Here is a 17,159-nt window from a genome sequence, read left to right as displayed (position 1 = left end):
TTTCCCCCTTTATAAAAAGGGCTCAGACCAGAAAGAAAAGGGTCTTCAATCCTTCACTTAATCGGCAATCTATATGGAATATTAATATTATTTCAAGGCGGTAACAGAATAAAGCTCTTTTCCTCTCTAGTGCCAAAGTCACTTCCTAGTAAGAGGCTTGATACCTAGGGGGTACTGTTTATGACCTAGAAGAGGAAGTCTTAGTAAAGTACCAAATGGTACACTGAGGATAAACCCAGCCAACCAAAATTAGCTTTTTCTTCCTGCTGTCAACATGAAACAGGTGACAAACAACAGAAGTATTTAAAAACATGTACATGGAACCACTTTGACTAGATCCACATCAATTTAGGATCTTCTGTGAAACATTTGTCACTTGTATATATATACATATATATATATATATATAAAATATGATTTAAAACTTCTTTGCATCATGCTCTTTTTCAAATGATGCACGTACTACCAGATTTTTCAAGTAGCTGTAAGGACAACTACTTGAAACACGAACACTGAAACAAATATCAGTGTTGAATCCAGGTGTCAGCATATAATACAATGGATTAGGAGTCAAGTAGACCTAGCTCCAAGTCTTGACTCTGCTTCTTGCTGCCTTGGTAATTTTGGGAAAACTTCCTTTCTTAGGAATTTAGTTTCCTCATCTATAAAATTAAGAAAATGGACTCAAGGAGCCTAAGACATTCACACAACAGATCATTTTCTTTGCTACTATCCACCAAGCACTGAAAAGTATAGCGGATTCACAATCCTTTTCTGAATACACATATACAACTATAAAATGGTCAATATGGTATCTTTAATTAAAAAAACCAATAAAATGACACAAACTTAACATCTGCTTGTAGAGCTTAGCATTTTCCTACAGGTACTTCTATTGGTTTAAAAAGTCGATAGTTTCTAGTGGTTCAGGATCAAGTTGTACTGCTCTCATATACAACTGCATAGTGGCTTCCCTTTTTTTGTGTGCTCCCTTGAACCCCAAGAGGCAATATGTTATAGAAGATAGAGAACTTGAATTAGACTCAGAAACATCTGAATTCGTTAGGCCTCTGACATGTGCTAGCTATGTAACTCTGGACCAATTGCTTAACCTAGCATTCTGGGAAGCTCTCTAAGAATGTAAGTTGGACACAAGATGCCAGTCTTTACTAGTAGGAAACTTCCCATCCAATCATTCCTTATATCAGTGAAATCACAGTCTCTACCTCCCTTCAAACTTTTTTCATTTCCCCTTAAACTGTAGTGATCACATCAAGAGTATTACATTATAAAAAGTAATAAAATCCTTAGTAAATGGAAATTTATATCCTCTATGTTTACCTGGACACTTTGCTCCTATGACTATATGTTATAGAAAGGTTTTTATCATGCTTAAACATGAAGAATACATGAAAAGAAAACAACTTTTATTGCTATGATACCATGAAAAATAATTTTTTAAAAAAAACTTCACAAACTAAAAATAATGTTTCACTTTGAATCTAGCTTGTGATTCTATGATACGTGATCCATACTTTCTTATTTTCTTAAAATAAGAGGACTTGACAGAAAAACACTTCACCTATTTTGCTATATCTTGGCAGCCATAATGAAAACATGTAATAATAAGAATAGCTAGCATTTATATACCATTCTAAGTTTTCCAAAGTGCTTTACAAATATTACATTTTAATCTCACAACAACCTTAGGAGACCAAGCGACTTGCCCAGAGACACACAGCTTGTAAGTGTTGGAGGCTAGGTAATAACATGCAGTGAGTTTTAAAAATTTGTAATAGGGATATAACTTCTTGTGACTGCTCTTAGCAACGCCGTGAACATTTCATTTTAAGCATGATGGTGCTCAAGCAGGGAATGGTACTGCAGGCAAATCTGTCTCTTGGTACAATACATTAAACTTTTCTGATGTTATGTACAGTGAGGTTGATTTGAAGTGACTTATATAACATCATCTGTCACAGAAAAGAAAGGTACCTCAAGAGGCGTAATATTAAAACAATATTTCAGTAAATATAATCTGTCATTTAAAAAAGAAATAACAAGTCTTAGGGGACCTGACTCCTGAATCAGCAATACTGGTTTTCAGGCATCTGCAATCCTAAAGTGATTTTTGAGGCTTCACACATCCTCACTGGATTCAAACCCCCAAATATTGATAGAACTGGTGAAGATACAACTTAATCGATGCCTGATGCTTTGCCCAGGAAGTTAGCATTGCCATCTTCAACATCTCTTTTTGGGAAGCATGCCTTTGGATTTGTTCCTTGTATGTAAGCATCCAGAAAGTGACAAATTCCAGGAATTTCCTTGGGGAAGTTGGGAGGCAGCTCTTCTCTTGAACGAGGAGTAAACACAAACCCAGGGCATTCTTTGAGTAGTCTGAAAGACAGTTAAGAGGGAGGTATTAAAATTATTTAAATTTTGAGAAAGAAGAAGACTCAAGGAAAAGGGCACAGCTGAGTAGATCAAAGACATCCAAGACAATTTTTGAGGTTATTGATTAAGGTGGAAACTTAAACTATGGACAGATGAAAGAACTTGATGACTTTTTTTCCTCTTTTAGGCATTCTAAGATTCCAGCTAAACAGATCTACTTGCTGTTCCCATACCACCATATTTCATTCCACCTTTCACTTTGGGGCCCCCACACAGGCTATCCCTGGGCAAGAAATGTATTTGTATGGAAAGAAGAGTGAGTCTTCTCCTGAAATTGGAAAATATCTTTGTTAGCTATGTGGGAGAATGTTTTGGACTGGAGTGTGACATGAAGAGGGAGAACAATTAGGGGGCTGTTGCAAACAAAGGGTAATGAGAGTCTAAAGGGAGGGCAGTGGTCTTGTGGGTAGAGAAAAGAGAATATATGTAAGAGATATTATGGAGAAAGAATTGAACTGATCAGATTTGTGGGGTGAATGAGTGTAAGAATTAGAGAATGAAATCAATCATAATCATATAATCTCTTTTTAGTAGATCTGTCTGATCATATATGTCAATGTATGGTTTGACCCTATTTGGTCTTATTTATCACAATAGATTTCTAATGTTTCTGTTTCTAGAACAATCCTGACAACCCACCTGACATACTAGTCATTGTCTGGTGAGTAGAAGAGTGCCAAGAGAGAACAGTCAAAATGTAATGATTACTTCTGACCAAGTACACATTATCAAATCAGTTATAGCTATATAATAAAATGGCATAAAACAGAGATAATTAAAAGATGATCAAAAACAAGATTTTTGCGAAGTCTAATAAAATTTGGTATACCCACAGTACATAAGTAAATTTGACCTAAATGCAAGATGCCATATGATAAACTTTAAATATTGAATTGACAATAATTTAATTTCTCTTCTTAAAATTTAAAGCGTGTGTGTGCATGCGTGCGTGTGTGTGTGTGTGTGTGTGTGTATGTGCTTTTGTATAATGGTGCGGGTCCTTAAAAAGCTTTCAGAGAAAGTCTCAGCCAATATCCCTTAAAGGCACTGATCTTAAAGCATCCTTGAAAAAAACCAGAAGCACAGTATCTTAGGGTTGGAAGAAATCTTAAACGCCATCTAATTCAATCTGTATCTGATCAAGAATCTTCCTGTATAACTTTCCTAAGTTCCTGAGTCAGTTCATTGCCATTTTGGACAGCTCTAATCATTAGAAAGTTTTTCTTTGCTTCACACTGAAACTTGTCTCTGCCTTCTTTTCACAGTTGCTAGTTGTGTCTTCTGTCAAGCAGAAGACATCTGATCTCTTTTCCACATCAGAGTCCTTCAGAGACTTAGAGATAGCTAGCATACCTTCTACTGTTATCTATTTTTTTTTTCTGGTGAAATATCGCCAGTTCTTTCAACTGTTTGCCTTAGGGCAGGAATTTGAGACACTTTACCAGCCTGGTTGCTACCCTGTGGTCATTCTACATTTTATCAGCAAACTTCCTCATATTTTTGAGAAACTGAACACATGTTCCAAGTGTGATTTTGAGGTCAGGGACTAACTATCTTTTGCCTCTTTTTATATCCCTAATACTAAGCACAGAACCTAGCACATAGGCTAGATAATAGTAGGTATTTAGTAAATATATATGGATTGATTGATTGTTTGATCTGACCAGGGGAGAACGTAAGTGATTCAGTGGTTAGAGTGCTGAGCCTGGAGTCAAGAAGACCTGAGTTCAAATCAACTCTCGGATTCGTCTCTTTTTTTTTTCTAGACTAGCCTCCAATTTTTACCTTCATTAAAAATGCTTTTTTCTGCTTCCTGACAGAGCCTATCAGGGAATGAGATTTAGGGCCCATATGTTGTGATGCTACTGCCATTGATAAGGTAATATTTATTTATTTTAAAATAGTATTTTATTTTTTCCAATTACATGTAAAAACAATTTTTAACATTCATTTAAAACAATTTTGAGTTCCAAATTTCCTCCCTCCTTTCTCCCCTTCCCCCTCCCTAAAATGGTAAGCAATTTGATATTACATTATATATGTGCAATTATATAAAACATATGAGAAATATTTTTAAACAAATGCTGTTGTATCTGTTCGTTTCTTCTCTCCTTGATATCCATGTTCTAGTTTAAGCTTTGACTATTTTAGGGATGGCCTGGTTTAATGGATTCTCAATCCATGCTCCTAGAAAATTTATGCCTTTCGCTCCACAGTTTCTCAATGCTTTAGTAGATGAAGCTTTTCATATTGTTCCCCAGTCATCTCCACAAGATTTTGCAAATGACTTAGTTATAAGTAGTGCTACTCTTGGCTTTTTTTTAATTTTGATTGGATAGGAGTTAAAGTATTACTTCAGGTTGACTAAAGTGATTTCTAGACTCTTTTGAGAATGATTGCTTCTTTGAATAGGAATGGTTGTTATAATTATGGGATACCTCTTCTCATCTTTAATTTTTCTTCTAATTTAGTGTTAATTTTGATCTCTCCCATAGCAAGTCAATGAACTATTTTAGAAATGATTTCCACATCCATAACTGGTCATTTCATGTCTCTTAAGATATAACCAATTTCAATTTTGAGTAATGATGCCTGGTTCTTGCAATGCCTGGAATGTAATGACTCCTGTTGAAGGAAATATTCACCTTATAATGTTATAACAATGCGAGTATTCTGCTTTGCCTTTGAAATCTTTCATTTCTTAGGTATGAAAGATATTTCCCATTTTACTTTTTTTCTTTTCCAGTGCCCAATTCTGCAAAGTAGTAACCAAGATCAAGTTAGTTTGGGAAATCTTCAAATGTAGTTATCTTCCTGGCTATCTTTATGCTCATACTTATCCCAAACATTTCTGTAGAATGATGTTTCTCATTACCTTAGTTAAGTCAACAAGCATTTAGTATACACCTATTATGTTCCAGTCACTATGCTAAGTGCTAGGTATACAAAAAAATTGTCAAAAACAAATTCTGCCCTCAAAGAACTCACAAACTAATGGTGGGGGGAGACAACATTCAACCAGCTAAATATAAAATGTATCTGCACAGAATAAACTGGAGATAATCTCAGAGAGAAGGTACTACCATGAAGGGAGGTTAGAAAAGACTTCTCAAAAAAGGAGGGATTTTAGCTAAGACTTAAAGCAAACCAGGGAAGTCAGGAAGCAGAGGCAGAGAAGTGAGGAGGGACTGTTATAGGCATGGGAGTCAACCAGGGAATATACATAGAGATAGGAGATGGAACAAAGAGGCCAGAGGCACTGGATCACAGAGTTTATGAAGGAGAATAAGATATTAGTAGACTGACAAGGTAGGAAAGGGACAGATTATTAAAGTCTATGAATATCAAGCAGATAATGTTATACCTAATTCTGAAGGCCTTAGGGTATATGATGAAACCAGTCTCATCGATTTCTTTATTTGCCTCTCCAAGGAGAACCTATCATTTATCCTTCTACTTTACTGTAGCTTCTATATATCTGCTCATTATGTTTATAGTGAGAAAATTAAAATTGGTATGATTCAATCTGCAATATATTATATTAACTAATTGGTTACTGAACAAGGATTTCACATTTAGAATACCAATGACTAAATTAATGTTTATAGATTGTTTAAGAATTGCATGATTCTTAGCATTCCATGCTTTCTTTTTTTTCCACCTTGGGCATTAGCAGTGAAGTTTCTACGTATTTTTTTTTCTTGGTCTCATGGTCAAGGAGTTAATCGGCTAGTAGACAGCCTATTAGAGGGGGAACGTATTCTATATGCAGTTAAACTGGTCTTTAAAAGAAACATAATGCAATACTCTGAGTCCATGCATGAAACTTTTGCTAGCCTAGCATGCTTTTTGAGAGCTGGGGGCATACCTTCTAAGAACCCACAGATGTCATCATGAGCCACTGAACTGAACTTTTTCGAGTTGAATCCATTGACCCTGATTCAATTAACAGATAACTTTAACATTAGTGATTTGGATACTAGCCAGCATGACTGATGATTGTAATGGTCTCTGTACTGGTCTCTCTGACTCAAGCTCATCCTGATTCTAATCTATTCCATATACCACTACTAAAGCTATTTTCATTAAATGTAGGTCTGTTCATATGATTGCCTTATTCAATCAACTCCAGGGGTTTCCAATTATATGTAGAAAAAAATACAAACTCCATTTAATATAGGACTTCATTAAGTCCTATACAGTCTGACCTCAACACATCTTTTCAAACTCTATGGACTCTATTCCCCTTTCTTCACTTTACAATCTAGCCAAAATAACTCTCTCAATTCCTCACATATGATACTCAATTTCCCATGTACATACCTTTGTTTTGTCTGCTTTCTATGCCTAGAATGTCCCACCTTATCTCTGCCTCACAAAGATTTAACTGACACACCATCTTCTACGTGAAGCCTTTCCTGATTACCCCAAATGTTAATGCCTTCCCATTCATATTACTTTGTATTGAACAATTTTGAATATATTTATTTGTATTCATTTTATACACTTTGCATATATTTGTATATCACTCCTATATATTTTATGTTTCCACAATTAGACCATAAGCTCAAGGCAAGTATAAATTATTTCATTATTTATACTTGTATTTCCAGAGCTTATTATAGTGGTAGGCACATAGTAGACACTTAAATATTTGCCAATTAATTGATCGATTGATTGATGGCATAGTGGATAAAGAGTTGACCCTGAAATCAGGGAGAAGTAGATTCAAATATGACTTCTGACACAGACTTGTTGTGTGAAGCTGTACAAGCCACAACCTCTCAGAGTTCTAGGAAGTGCCTCAAGATTATACATTGCAGAGAAGGTGCTAACCTTCATTGATAGAGGGAGTTCCTTCATCTGGCACCCCATACCAATGATATCACAGTTTGAGTACCTATTTCTATCACAGAATGGTCTAAATATTAGTAAAACTAGTTAATCAGTCTTAAGTCGGGTAAACATATTCTTTTCTAAAAATCTTAAAAAAAACTTACATGCTTAGCTTGTCCTTCTAAAAATAAACAATAAAAATCTAAATGTATGATGATAGATTTTTGTTTTTGGTCAGTAAGGATTGTGATCAGCCCTACTTTTTTAGAGATGATAGAACTTAGACCCAGAAAGGAAAAGTGAATGGCCCAAGTTCCTAATGGTAAAAGGTTGTATTAGAATCCAGGGCCTCTTACTTCAAATCCAATATTCTTCCTATTATAGAATTCTTCTGCTTAGCTCTTTCATTGAAGTGATAATGAATCTCAAATTAAAACTTACAATAGTTTTTAAATGGTATTTGTATATAACCAGTCTTTTCCATCTTTTATTTTTTGCAGTGTTTTTCTCCCTAAAAATACTACCCTCTGGTTACCACAGGTTTCACTGTTTCTTTTGAACCACTCTTCCAAATTTCAAAGGCCATTTTGAATCTCATTCTATCCTTCCAAATTGTTTGGCTGCTCTTTCTTTCTCCTTCTCCAGCTTTATGTCTTCTTCAAACTTGATGAATATTCTCTCTATTCTATTATCCAGGTCACTAATGAAAACGTTGAATAGCTCTGGGCTCTGAACCAACCTCTGTGACAAACAACTCTTTGTGTCTCCCAAATAAACAATGACCCATTAATAATCAGTGTCATGATGGTGTTCACACAGAGAAGGTGAAGTGATTGACTAAGAACTTCTGGTTCTGAGATATGCTCTGACCATGCTGTTGTGGGCACAACCTGATAGACTCTAGGTGCTAGGACCCATTTAATATTTAGCCTAAGTTGGCTCTAATAATTTAGTGGTGAGTATGAGCAGTCACTGAAGAAGAACCAGGATAGTTCTGCTCATATCACAGTCCTACCATTCTACCTAATTGAAGCTTTATCAGGGAAATAAGCATGCCCATGGAAAAGCCTTGATGTCTACAGTACCTGGAAGAGTGATTTGCTTGTAGCAGGTAACTGGTATTCAATTGGTATCATTTGTTGTTGCTAAACTGATCCTAGTTCAATGTAAAACAAACAATTCTGAGACCTCTTTCACCTAACAATCTTTCCATTGTTTGAAGAGACAGAATCCCAGAGTTGAAACCATCAAGTCCAACCTGTATTAAGATTCTTCCCCACTACATCCCCGAGTGGACATCCATCTTTATTTCTTGATGACTTCCAGTGAGGGGAAGCCTTTTATCTCCTGAATACACTTTTGGATCACTCTATTATGGAATTTTTCCTTCCCTCAATCCTAAATGTTTCTTGGTAACTCATACCCATTACTCCTAGTTTTGCCCGCTAGGATTTATTCATGCTTTCATGAGACAACTACTTCAAAATAACAATTATGTCTCAGTGAGTCTTCTAAAATACTTTGGTTCCTTCAACAAAACCTCATATGTTGAATTCCTTCGAGATAACTACATTTGGTAAATGGGCACAGGCTGGCCATGCATGGTCTGAGCCATGATTCTGAATCACCAAGTTTTGCCACCATGTCCCTGCTTAGGTACCATCTTCCATCTCCCTCTCTTACTTCTACTCTTCAACTCCTTTTTATGCGTTATTTTCCCCCCATTTGAACATGAGCTTCTTGAGCATAGGTGCCATCTTTCTTTTTATTTCAATTTGTATACCCAACACTTAGCACAGTGCTTTGCCTGACTTCAGGGGCCTTCCCCAATCTCTGGTTGTTCCTCTTCCAAACTAAATGCAATGCTTCAGATATTCTGAATACTATGAATGAAATAACATTTAATAAGCGTTTATTGTGTGTACTATGCCAATTACTGGGAGTAAAAATAGAAAACCTAGCTAGTCCCTGCTCTCATCAAGGAGACAACTCATAAAAAGATGATTCAACTCCATGGCAGAAGGCAAAACAAAATGGCACGTAAAGTCCAGTGGGCAAAATAGCAGGGAAGATGGCAAAGTCCAGGGGAACTTTGGGGGCAATGACAGAACAGATGTTTCCTAACCATTGACAGCTAGAAAGAGAGAGAAAGTCCATGGGTTGGAGTGGAGAAGGATTACTTCAAACAGTGAGGGGGGGGTATGCAGTGGGGTCAGAATCCAGCCAAGAGCTGGAGCGCAGTACCTGGTGGGAACTGGACAATAGGGTTTGGAGTGAGAGAAGGCTTTTTCCTGTAGCTCTGTCATCATGCCCCCTTTAATGCAGTTTAATACCACTTTAAAAAAATCATTCTAGCATACTGGAGACACATTGAGTCAACGATCCACTCAAACCCTTAGGTATTTTCTAGAACTGCCTCAACAGTCTTTTTTACCTGTGAAATACTCATCTTGCCCATGGTGAAAGTGAAGATGCCCCAAAGGATTTCATCTCAAATGTCATTCAATGAAGAATGCTATTTTGCTGCATTTTAGAAATGAGTCAGAAATCACAAGAAAAATAATTTAGAACAAAAAAGAAAACCTGTTCAGAAAGTTACATACTGCATCACCCAGGTAATATTCACAACCCTGAGGGCAACTATGAATATGCCAGAATAGTTCTGAATCACAAAATATGATAGACTCTGCATATAGAAGGCAGAAGAAAAACATTTATTTAGACACCAGAAAGTCACATCCATCATAGTAACCAAGAAGTCAATACTCATTAGCACTGGAGGGGATGAAGTCATTCTCAAGCCTCCCCCACCCTCTTTACCCCCACCTCCCACCCTTGCTGGGACCTTCCCACAAGCCAACACTCACAGGACTAGCTGTGCCTGCCTGCGTCCTCTCTCCTCCACTCATAATGACTCTCACCAACTGCTGCTGTGCTCCACCCTTCCCATTCCACTCGTTCAGCAAGTTCCTCCCAGCACATGTGACTTAGGCTTCCATGTCATTTAAGCAGGTCACACGGGTCGATTAATGAATGGGAAAGATTTTCCCATTTCAATTACCATTACACATAGGTGGCACAACAGAAAGAGTGCTGGGTTTGCAATCAGGAAGACCTGAGTTCAAATCCTGCCTCAGACATTTACTAACACAGATCCTTTCACACAGATCCTTTGCCTCAGTTTCCTCAACTGTAAAATGGGCATAATAGTTCCCAAATCACAGGGTTATTGTAATATTTGTATTGTAATATTGTAATATTTGCATTGTAATATTATAATATTTGTATTATAATATTTGTGAAGCACTTAGCACAGTGCCTGGCACATAGTAGTTACTGTATCTATGCTTATGCCCATTCCCCCACCTAATACCAGTATTTATCTTTATTTCCTTATAGTTTTCCTCTCCCTCTCTATTGGATACTATTTTCCCCCATTACTTTTTTTTTCCATTCTCTTTTTTTGTATATTTACCTTGCCTGGTTTTGGAATTTTCACTTACATAATCCACATCTTTTTTTATGACTATACTATTAGACCTTCCTCCTAATGTCTGAAATAATTTAATAAAATATTATTATTATTGCTAAGAATAAAAATAATCTTTAATATTCATATAGCACTTTAGGATTCTCAAACTGCTTTACATAAAGCATCTCATTTAATCTTCAAAATGAACCTGGGACGCAGGTCATACTATTATGACCATTTTGCAGATGAGGAGACAGAGGGTGAGAGAGGTTAAATGATTTACCTGTGGTTCCAAGGTTAGTAAATTTCAGAGGCAGGATTTGCATTCAAGTCTTGACTCCAAATACAGTAAAGTATGCACTATGCCAGCTACTCTCACTCAAAATCTTGAACCCAAGGATTTTTTTCATATAAAATGGTATTGTCTTATTTTGGCTCTTGTTGAATTCCTTGCTATCAACACCCTTCTATCATTTTTAATACATTCATGGCAAACACTTTGTAACCTCAGTGGCATCACACACCCCAAAGCTCAAAATATGCAGATTCTTTCTGACATTTATCTCCCCCACTCCTATTTATCAATAAAACTAAGGTTGAATTTGTACTATAATAAAGTAAAACTGCTCTTAAATGGAAAATCAGCAGCATTTAGAATGGTGACATTAAATTTTTAAGAGACTTTAAGAAAGATGGTCATAAAATTGCCATTAAGACTAACACATCTTGGTTTATTGGTCAAAACATGGAAATAATGAGTATTTCAGCATAAGACCATTCTTTTATTGGTTATCCACAAAAGGCATTTTTTATGTGGCATGTATTACATGTCCTAAATTCACATCATATTTGCCGTAAATATATCAGAAGGATCCTTGACATTAGACAACGAATTTTCTTCTCAGAGGAACGTTCTTCCAGAGTTCAGCTTGCAACGAACGTGTTACCAAAGGGGCTGTCAAGAGAAGTATTTACACTTCATGACAAATAGGGTTTCTTGGTTATTCTACACAAAAGTCCATTTGTGCGGACCACTTAGCCTGCAACTAGGTTTAAAACCAAACTGTCTGCCTGTGTTTTAAAGCAATTATTAATCATATATTTACAAAGCACAGACGTCGGATGGAAATTCCAAACTGTCCCTTTCCTCCTGAAGCTTATTACAACATGGAAAATAAAGCTCTTTTAGAAGAAATCATATACAGTAACAATGCTGACTTCTAAAGAAGCTTTGCCAAATAGAGAGACAGCTGACTTCAAAGTCAAGAAAACTTAGGCTTTGGTATCTTCCCTAGTACTCGGCTAAGTAACTGTAGGTTCTTGGAAAATGTCTTCCTTTTTCAGCTTTCCAGATAATTGTGATTCTATATTACAGATGAGTTTGCTGATCTGTATGAATGGAGCTAATTTCCACTGCAGGAGTTCCGCCAGGCTGATTAAGTCACAGGTCTAGACACCTCCTTTTCTCCCTCCTCTCAAAAGTCTTCTTGAGGGCTGTCATTTATTCTCATGCCCAAATAAACATGCTGCCCTATATTTCTTTCTTATATCCCTTCAAAATCTGAAGTTCTGTGATTCTCTGAATACTGCTTTCAGTATCTTGTGCCCGGGACTATTTTAGTGCCTCTCCCTGATTGATTGATCTCCCTGCCTCAAATTTCTTATCTCTTCAATCCATCCTCCCACACTTGCAAAAGTGATTTTCCTAAAATGTAGGTCTGATTAGGTCACACCCTCACTCCTCACCCACACATATACTCACTCACACCCTCACTCATTAGGTCGCATCCCCTCCACACACACACACACACACACACACACATACACACACGCACACAATAAATGCCAATGGTTCTTTATTATCTCTAGCATCATACACAAACCCCTCTATTTTGAATTTAAAGTCCTTTCAAACCTGGCCTCACTCTGCCTTTCTAGCCTTATTTTGGATCACATTTTGGTTCCTCACACATAGGCAGCTACGTAATGCAGTGGATAGAGTGCCAGGTCTAAAGTCAGGAAAACCTGAGTTCAAATCTAGGCTTAGACACATACTAGCAGTGTGACCTTGGGCAAGTCTCTTAACCCTATTTGACTTCGTTTCTTCTTCTGTAAAATGAGCTGGAGAAGGAAATGTTAAACCACTCCCATATCTCTGCCAAGAAAATACCAGATGGGGTCGTGAAGAGTCAGAAGTGACTAAACTACTGAACAGCAGCAACACATACCAATCCATCTCTTATCTCCTATCCTTCACAACCTCTCCTTAACCTACATCTCCAGTCTTATTATTGTTGAGCTAACCAAAGACCTGACATCTCCCATGTCCATGCTTGCTCCACATCTCTCGGATGCTTTCTCCCTGCTGACCTTGGCCTCTTAGAATTCCTTGTGCCATCCAAAACTCAATTCAAGCAATATCTCCTGATCCTCCCCAGATCCTAGTTTGCCCAAAATTACTTTGTTTATTTTGTGCTTATGCTAATGATAATAATAATAAAAATATTTATTATTTATATTATTTATGTTAAAATATTAAAATAAAAACAATAAAAAATGATAAGCTTCTTGAGGGTAAGGAGTGGTTTGTTTTTGTCTTTGTAATCTAGTACCTAGCATAGTGTCTGACGTGTAGCAAGTTCTAAAGAAACACTTGCTGCTGACTGATTGGTTTATAAGACTTAGGGAAAGGAAACCCACACAATTGGTAGTATCAAACCTCAGCCTTGAGGTCACATGTAGCCCTCTAGATCCTCAAGTGTGGCCCTTTGACTGAATCCAAGCTACACAGAACAAATCCTCTTAATTTGTTCTGTAGAAGATTTATTCTGAAAAATGTAGATTCAGTCAAAAGTCTGAACCCAAGGACCTAGAAGGCCACATGTGGCTTGGAGGCCAAAAGTTCCCACCCCTGATCTAACCTAAGAGTACTTAATGTGTGTGTGTGTATGTGTGTGTGTGTGTAATAAATCCCTTGACAATATGGTGAAACCTGTGGATTCCTTTTCAGAATAATGTTTTCAAATGTGTAAAATTTGAAAAAGAGCATAACAAAGGAAAACAATTATATTGAAATATAGTTATCAAAATATTTTAAAAAACAAGACCATAGACTCCAGGTTAAGAACTCTGATGCAATTGAAACATCTCGAAATTTCTCTAGTATACTTGAGGAAGAGAAAGAAGGAGGATTATATTTCAAACCCTTTTAACAGACTGATTGTAATAAATCGAAACAGAAGAAATGAGAAAACAGATTCAAGACCCACCTCCCCACTGGCATGTAAAAACTTTCTAAATGTAGAAATATACAGCCTATCCCAAAAGTCTTAATGCTTATTAAAGCTTTGTTTAATCTACATCAATTAGTTAAATTTGACTATTATCTAATTTATTTTTAACACACTTATTTAAGTTTACCAAAGCTTAAAACTTCACTAAGACTTTTGTGACACTCTATTATTGTTCAGTTATTTAGCCGTGTGTAATTCTTTGTGACCCTGTGGATCCTACTGTCCATGGCATTTTCTTGGCAAAGATACTGGAGTGGTTTGCCATTCCTTCTCCAGTGGAGGAAAACAAACAGAGGTTAAGTGACTTGCTCAGGGTCACACAATTACTGTCTGAAGCTGGACTGCAGGTCCAGCACTCTATCCACTAAGCCTCGTAGATGTCTCCTACCTTGCATGCTAATAAAGCTTAAAACTTTAATGCATTATCCCAAAAGTCTTAGTGCAGTTTTCAACTTCACGTTGGATATATGCATTCTGGACACTTCAATAGCAACACCGAGAAGATTGTATCTTCGTGTGCTGCGCACAGACCATAAAACGCTTTCAAATAGATGGCAGTATTGAATGCATTGCACTCTGATGGAATAAATTGATCAAAGGTAATATTGTTGATGAGAAAATGAAAATTAAAGTTTTTATTGAGCAATGACGAAAAGAATATAACATAACTTCATCTACTAGTTTATTTTTTTCTTGAGCCAGTATTTAGATACACTCTTTTGAATGACGATGGATGACATTTTGGAGGCTCTGAACTGTTCTAAGTCTGAATGCAACCATCCCAGTGTTACCCACAAACAGAAGCATCTGAGGAATTCATGAGGAATAATCCTTCCATTTGGCTTCTGTGGTGGACATCCTCTGTGACAGGGGTAGCCCCCTTTGGCAAGCATGTCTTCCATTTTATGCTCTATATGAATAAAACTATGTCTATGTTGCATTGTTCAAAGAATCTAGGCTGATTTAAACATATGAGTGAGAGACACTTTTACAGAGAACTCTTAAGGCTGCATTTTTGTTCTACTAAAATTCTTTTTTTAAAACAATAACTCAATGAAATCTTGTATTCTATGCACCTTCAGTCAGCTGTGTGACTGTAAATGTGAATTTTATTGCAGAATGTCATTTAGGGAAGCTTATCCATTCTCATTATTACTGTTTAAAGCATAGATCATTTTTCTTCATAGAACTATGAAAGTGAAACTACAGATCCAGAGTTGTTGATATCCTCTTGATGGCTTTTTGGGGGGTAGTATATGCAATCAATTCAAGAGTCTTTCCTCCACTTGTTCAAATCTCATATTTAGAATGCCAACAGCTAAATTTGTGTAGAGATGACATAAATCTTAACATCCTCTATCATCTTTTCTATTACTCTTCCACCAATACTGCAGAAAAAGAAAAGGGCCACATTGGACTAAGAGTATTGTATAGCTGCTTTTATTTCATACCAAAGAATTCATCACCACATAACGAGGCTCTCTATATTTAAGAGGAAAGGTCCTCAAAAAGCAGTTTTTGTCTATTCCAAGATAATACTCATGTTTCTGGGATGAAGCTTCTGACCCACTCCCTTTAAGTTCCCAGAATCACCTTCATGCCACAAGAAGGCACTGGGGTAGAGAGTGCTTTCAGAGAATATCACATGACTGAAACAAGAAAATTACAAGCTAGAGTTGGAAAGGTTTTGTTGCATAAGGATTTTTAATATCAAGATCTTTCCCCCATGCAATTTAACCTATACTACATGGCATCTCTTTTCTGGATTTTGATTATTATTTCCTTATTTAAGAAAGAATAATTTGTTGGCATGCTGCTAAGATGGCAGAATTTAATGATTCTCCAGTTGCTTGTGAGGGGCTTTCAGCATATCTATCTTTGCTCTGGTGGTCTCTCTATTAGCATCTACCCAGAGCAGTCTATCAACTTCACAAAATAATGGATAACTAGTTATTTGTCCCTCCACATCTCCCAATAAAAGTTCTCCCTAAAGAAACTTTTTAAGTAAATGAATAAAAAAGTTGTTTTCAAGAATTCCATAGGAGATGTTATATGAAAAAAAAAGATGCAATGTGGGAAGGAACAGGTGATAGGTAATTAAAAGGGATACAATGTAATTGAAATTAAATCAATCAAACAAATAAATATAAGGTCGTGAAGATGAAAGCTGTTGATTGCCTTACTACCTAAGAAAGTGAAAGCACACTTCATTAAAAAAAAGAACAATAGATGCCCACACAATAAAAGAAACAGATTTTAGCTGTCTAGTGCAATTGGTACCTGTAAGTGGTTGGACTAACATTGATCTTTCGTGGAATGCTGCAGGATTCAAATTTGTTTGCCAGGGTGACATTGTTTCCAAAGAGACAGTAACGGGGCATTTTAACTCCAACAACTCCAGCGAAGACGGATCCAGAATGCAAGCCAATACGCATCTGAAAGAAAATGGCAGGATGAATTCCCAGCATCCTTCAAAGTGTAGCTCAGGTCCTACAAGAGACCTTTCCTGACTCCCTACCCCAGAACAGAAAGATGTTAGGGTAATCTCTCTAGCTAAACTATTTATATAATTTTGTGTATGATTTGTTTTTACCTATATGTGGACATATTTGTCATTCCTCTAGAATGGAAGGCACTTGAGAGGCAAAAACTGTTTTCAGTTTTGTGTTACCAGCACCTATCATGTGTCTAGCATATAGTAGGCCCTTTTAATACCTGTTTGTTGAATTAAATGAACCAAAAAGATATCATTCCTGTCACTGAAAAATATTTTACCTCATTCTAGTGTTTCTGACTGGATACATATGTGTCGCCACCACCACCACCATCACCTTTCTCATAAACTATCAGTCATGACCCTTTTCTTCATAAGTTGTTGCTTAAACCCTCTGATTCTCATTTTCTTGATTTTTAAAAGCTGAATAATAATAGCATTTACTTCACAGAGTTATAGGGAGGATCAAAATCTGTGAAGTGCTTTGCAAACCTTAAAGTGGTATGTAAATATTAGCTGTAATTATTATTTCCCATCTAGATCCTCACTGACCTTTACACAAAATAAATTAGAAGTGTGGTGCTCTGGAAAGATAACCTCACTTGGA

The 17,159-nt window shown here is 36.6% G+C and overlaps 1 protein-coding gene across 7 annotated transcripts in view; it reads right to left on the bottom strand.

The window, feature by feature from the left end:
* Positions 1-797: 797 nt before the first annotated feature.
* The window catches only part of GUCY1A1 (guanylate cyclase 1 soluble subunit alpha 1), a 76,797-nt gene continuing 60,435 nt past the window's right edge, over positions 798-17,159 (bottom strand). For 6 of the 7 annotated variants that reach the window (XM_072621339.1, XM_072621342.1, XM_072621338.1 and 3 more), the window contains 2 exons: positions 16,339-16,493; positions 798-2,400 (listed from right to left, as the gene is read on the bottom strand). In XM_072621339.1, coding sequence (XP_072477440.1) covers positions 2,199-2,400; positions 16,339-16,493 — 357 coding nt within the window. In that variant the 3' untranslated portion in view covers positions 798-2,198. Of the gene's footprint in view, positions 2,401-11,615; positions 11,721-16,338; positions 16,494-17,159 lie in introns of those variants that run through there. The other variant, XM_072621345.1, reaches the window with a different exon arrangement.

The sequence above is a fragment of the Notamacropus eugenii genome, chromosome 6 (assembly GCF_028372415.1).
Source record: "Notamacropus eugenii isolate mMacEug1 chromosome 6, mMacEug1.pri_v2, whole genome shotgun sequence".
In the NCBI taxonomy this organism is placed as follows: domain Eukaryota; kingdom Metazoa; phylum Chordata; class Mammalia; order Diprotodontia; family Macropodidae; genus Notamacropus; species Notamacropus eugenii.
This window is presented reverse-complemented; position numbering and strand designations above follow the sequence as displayed.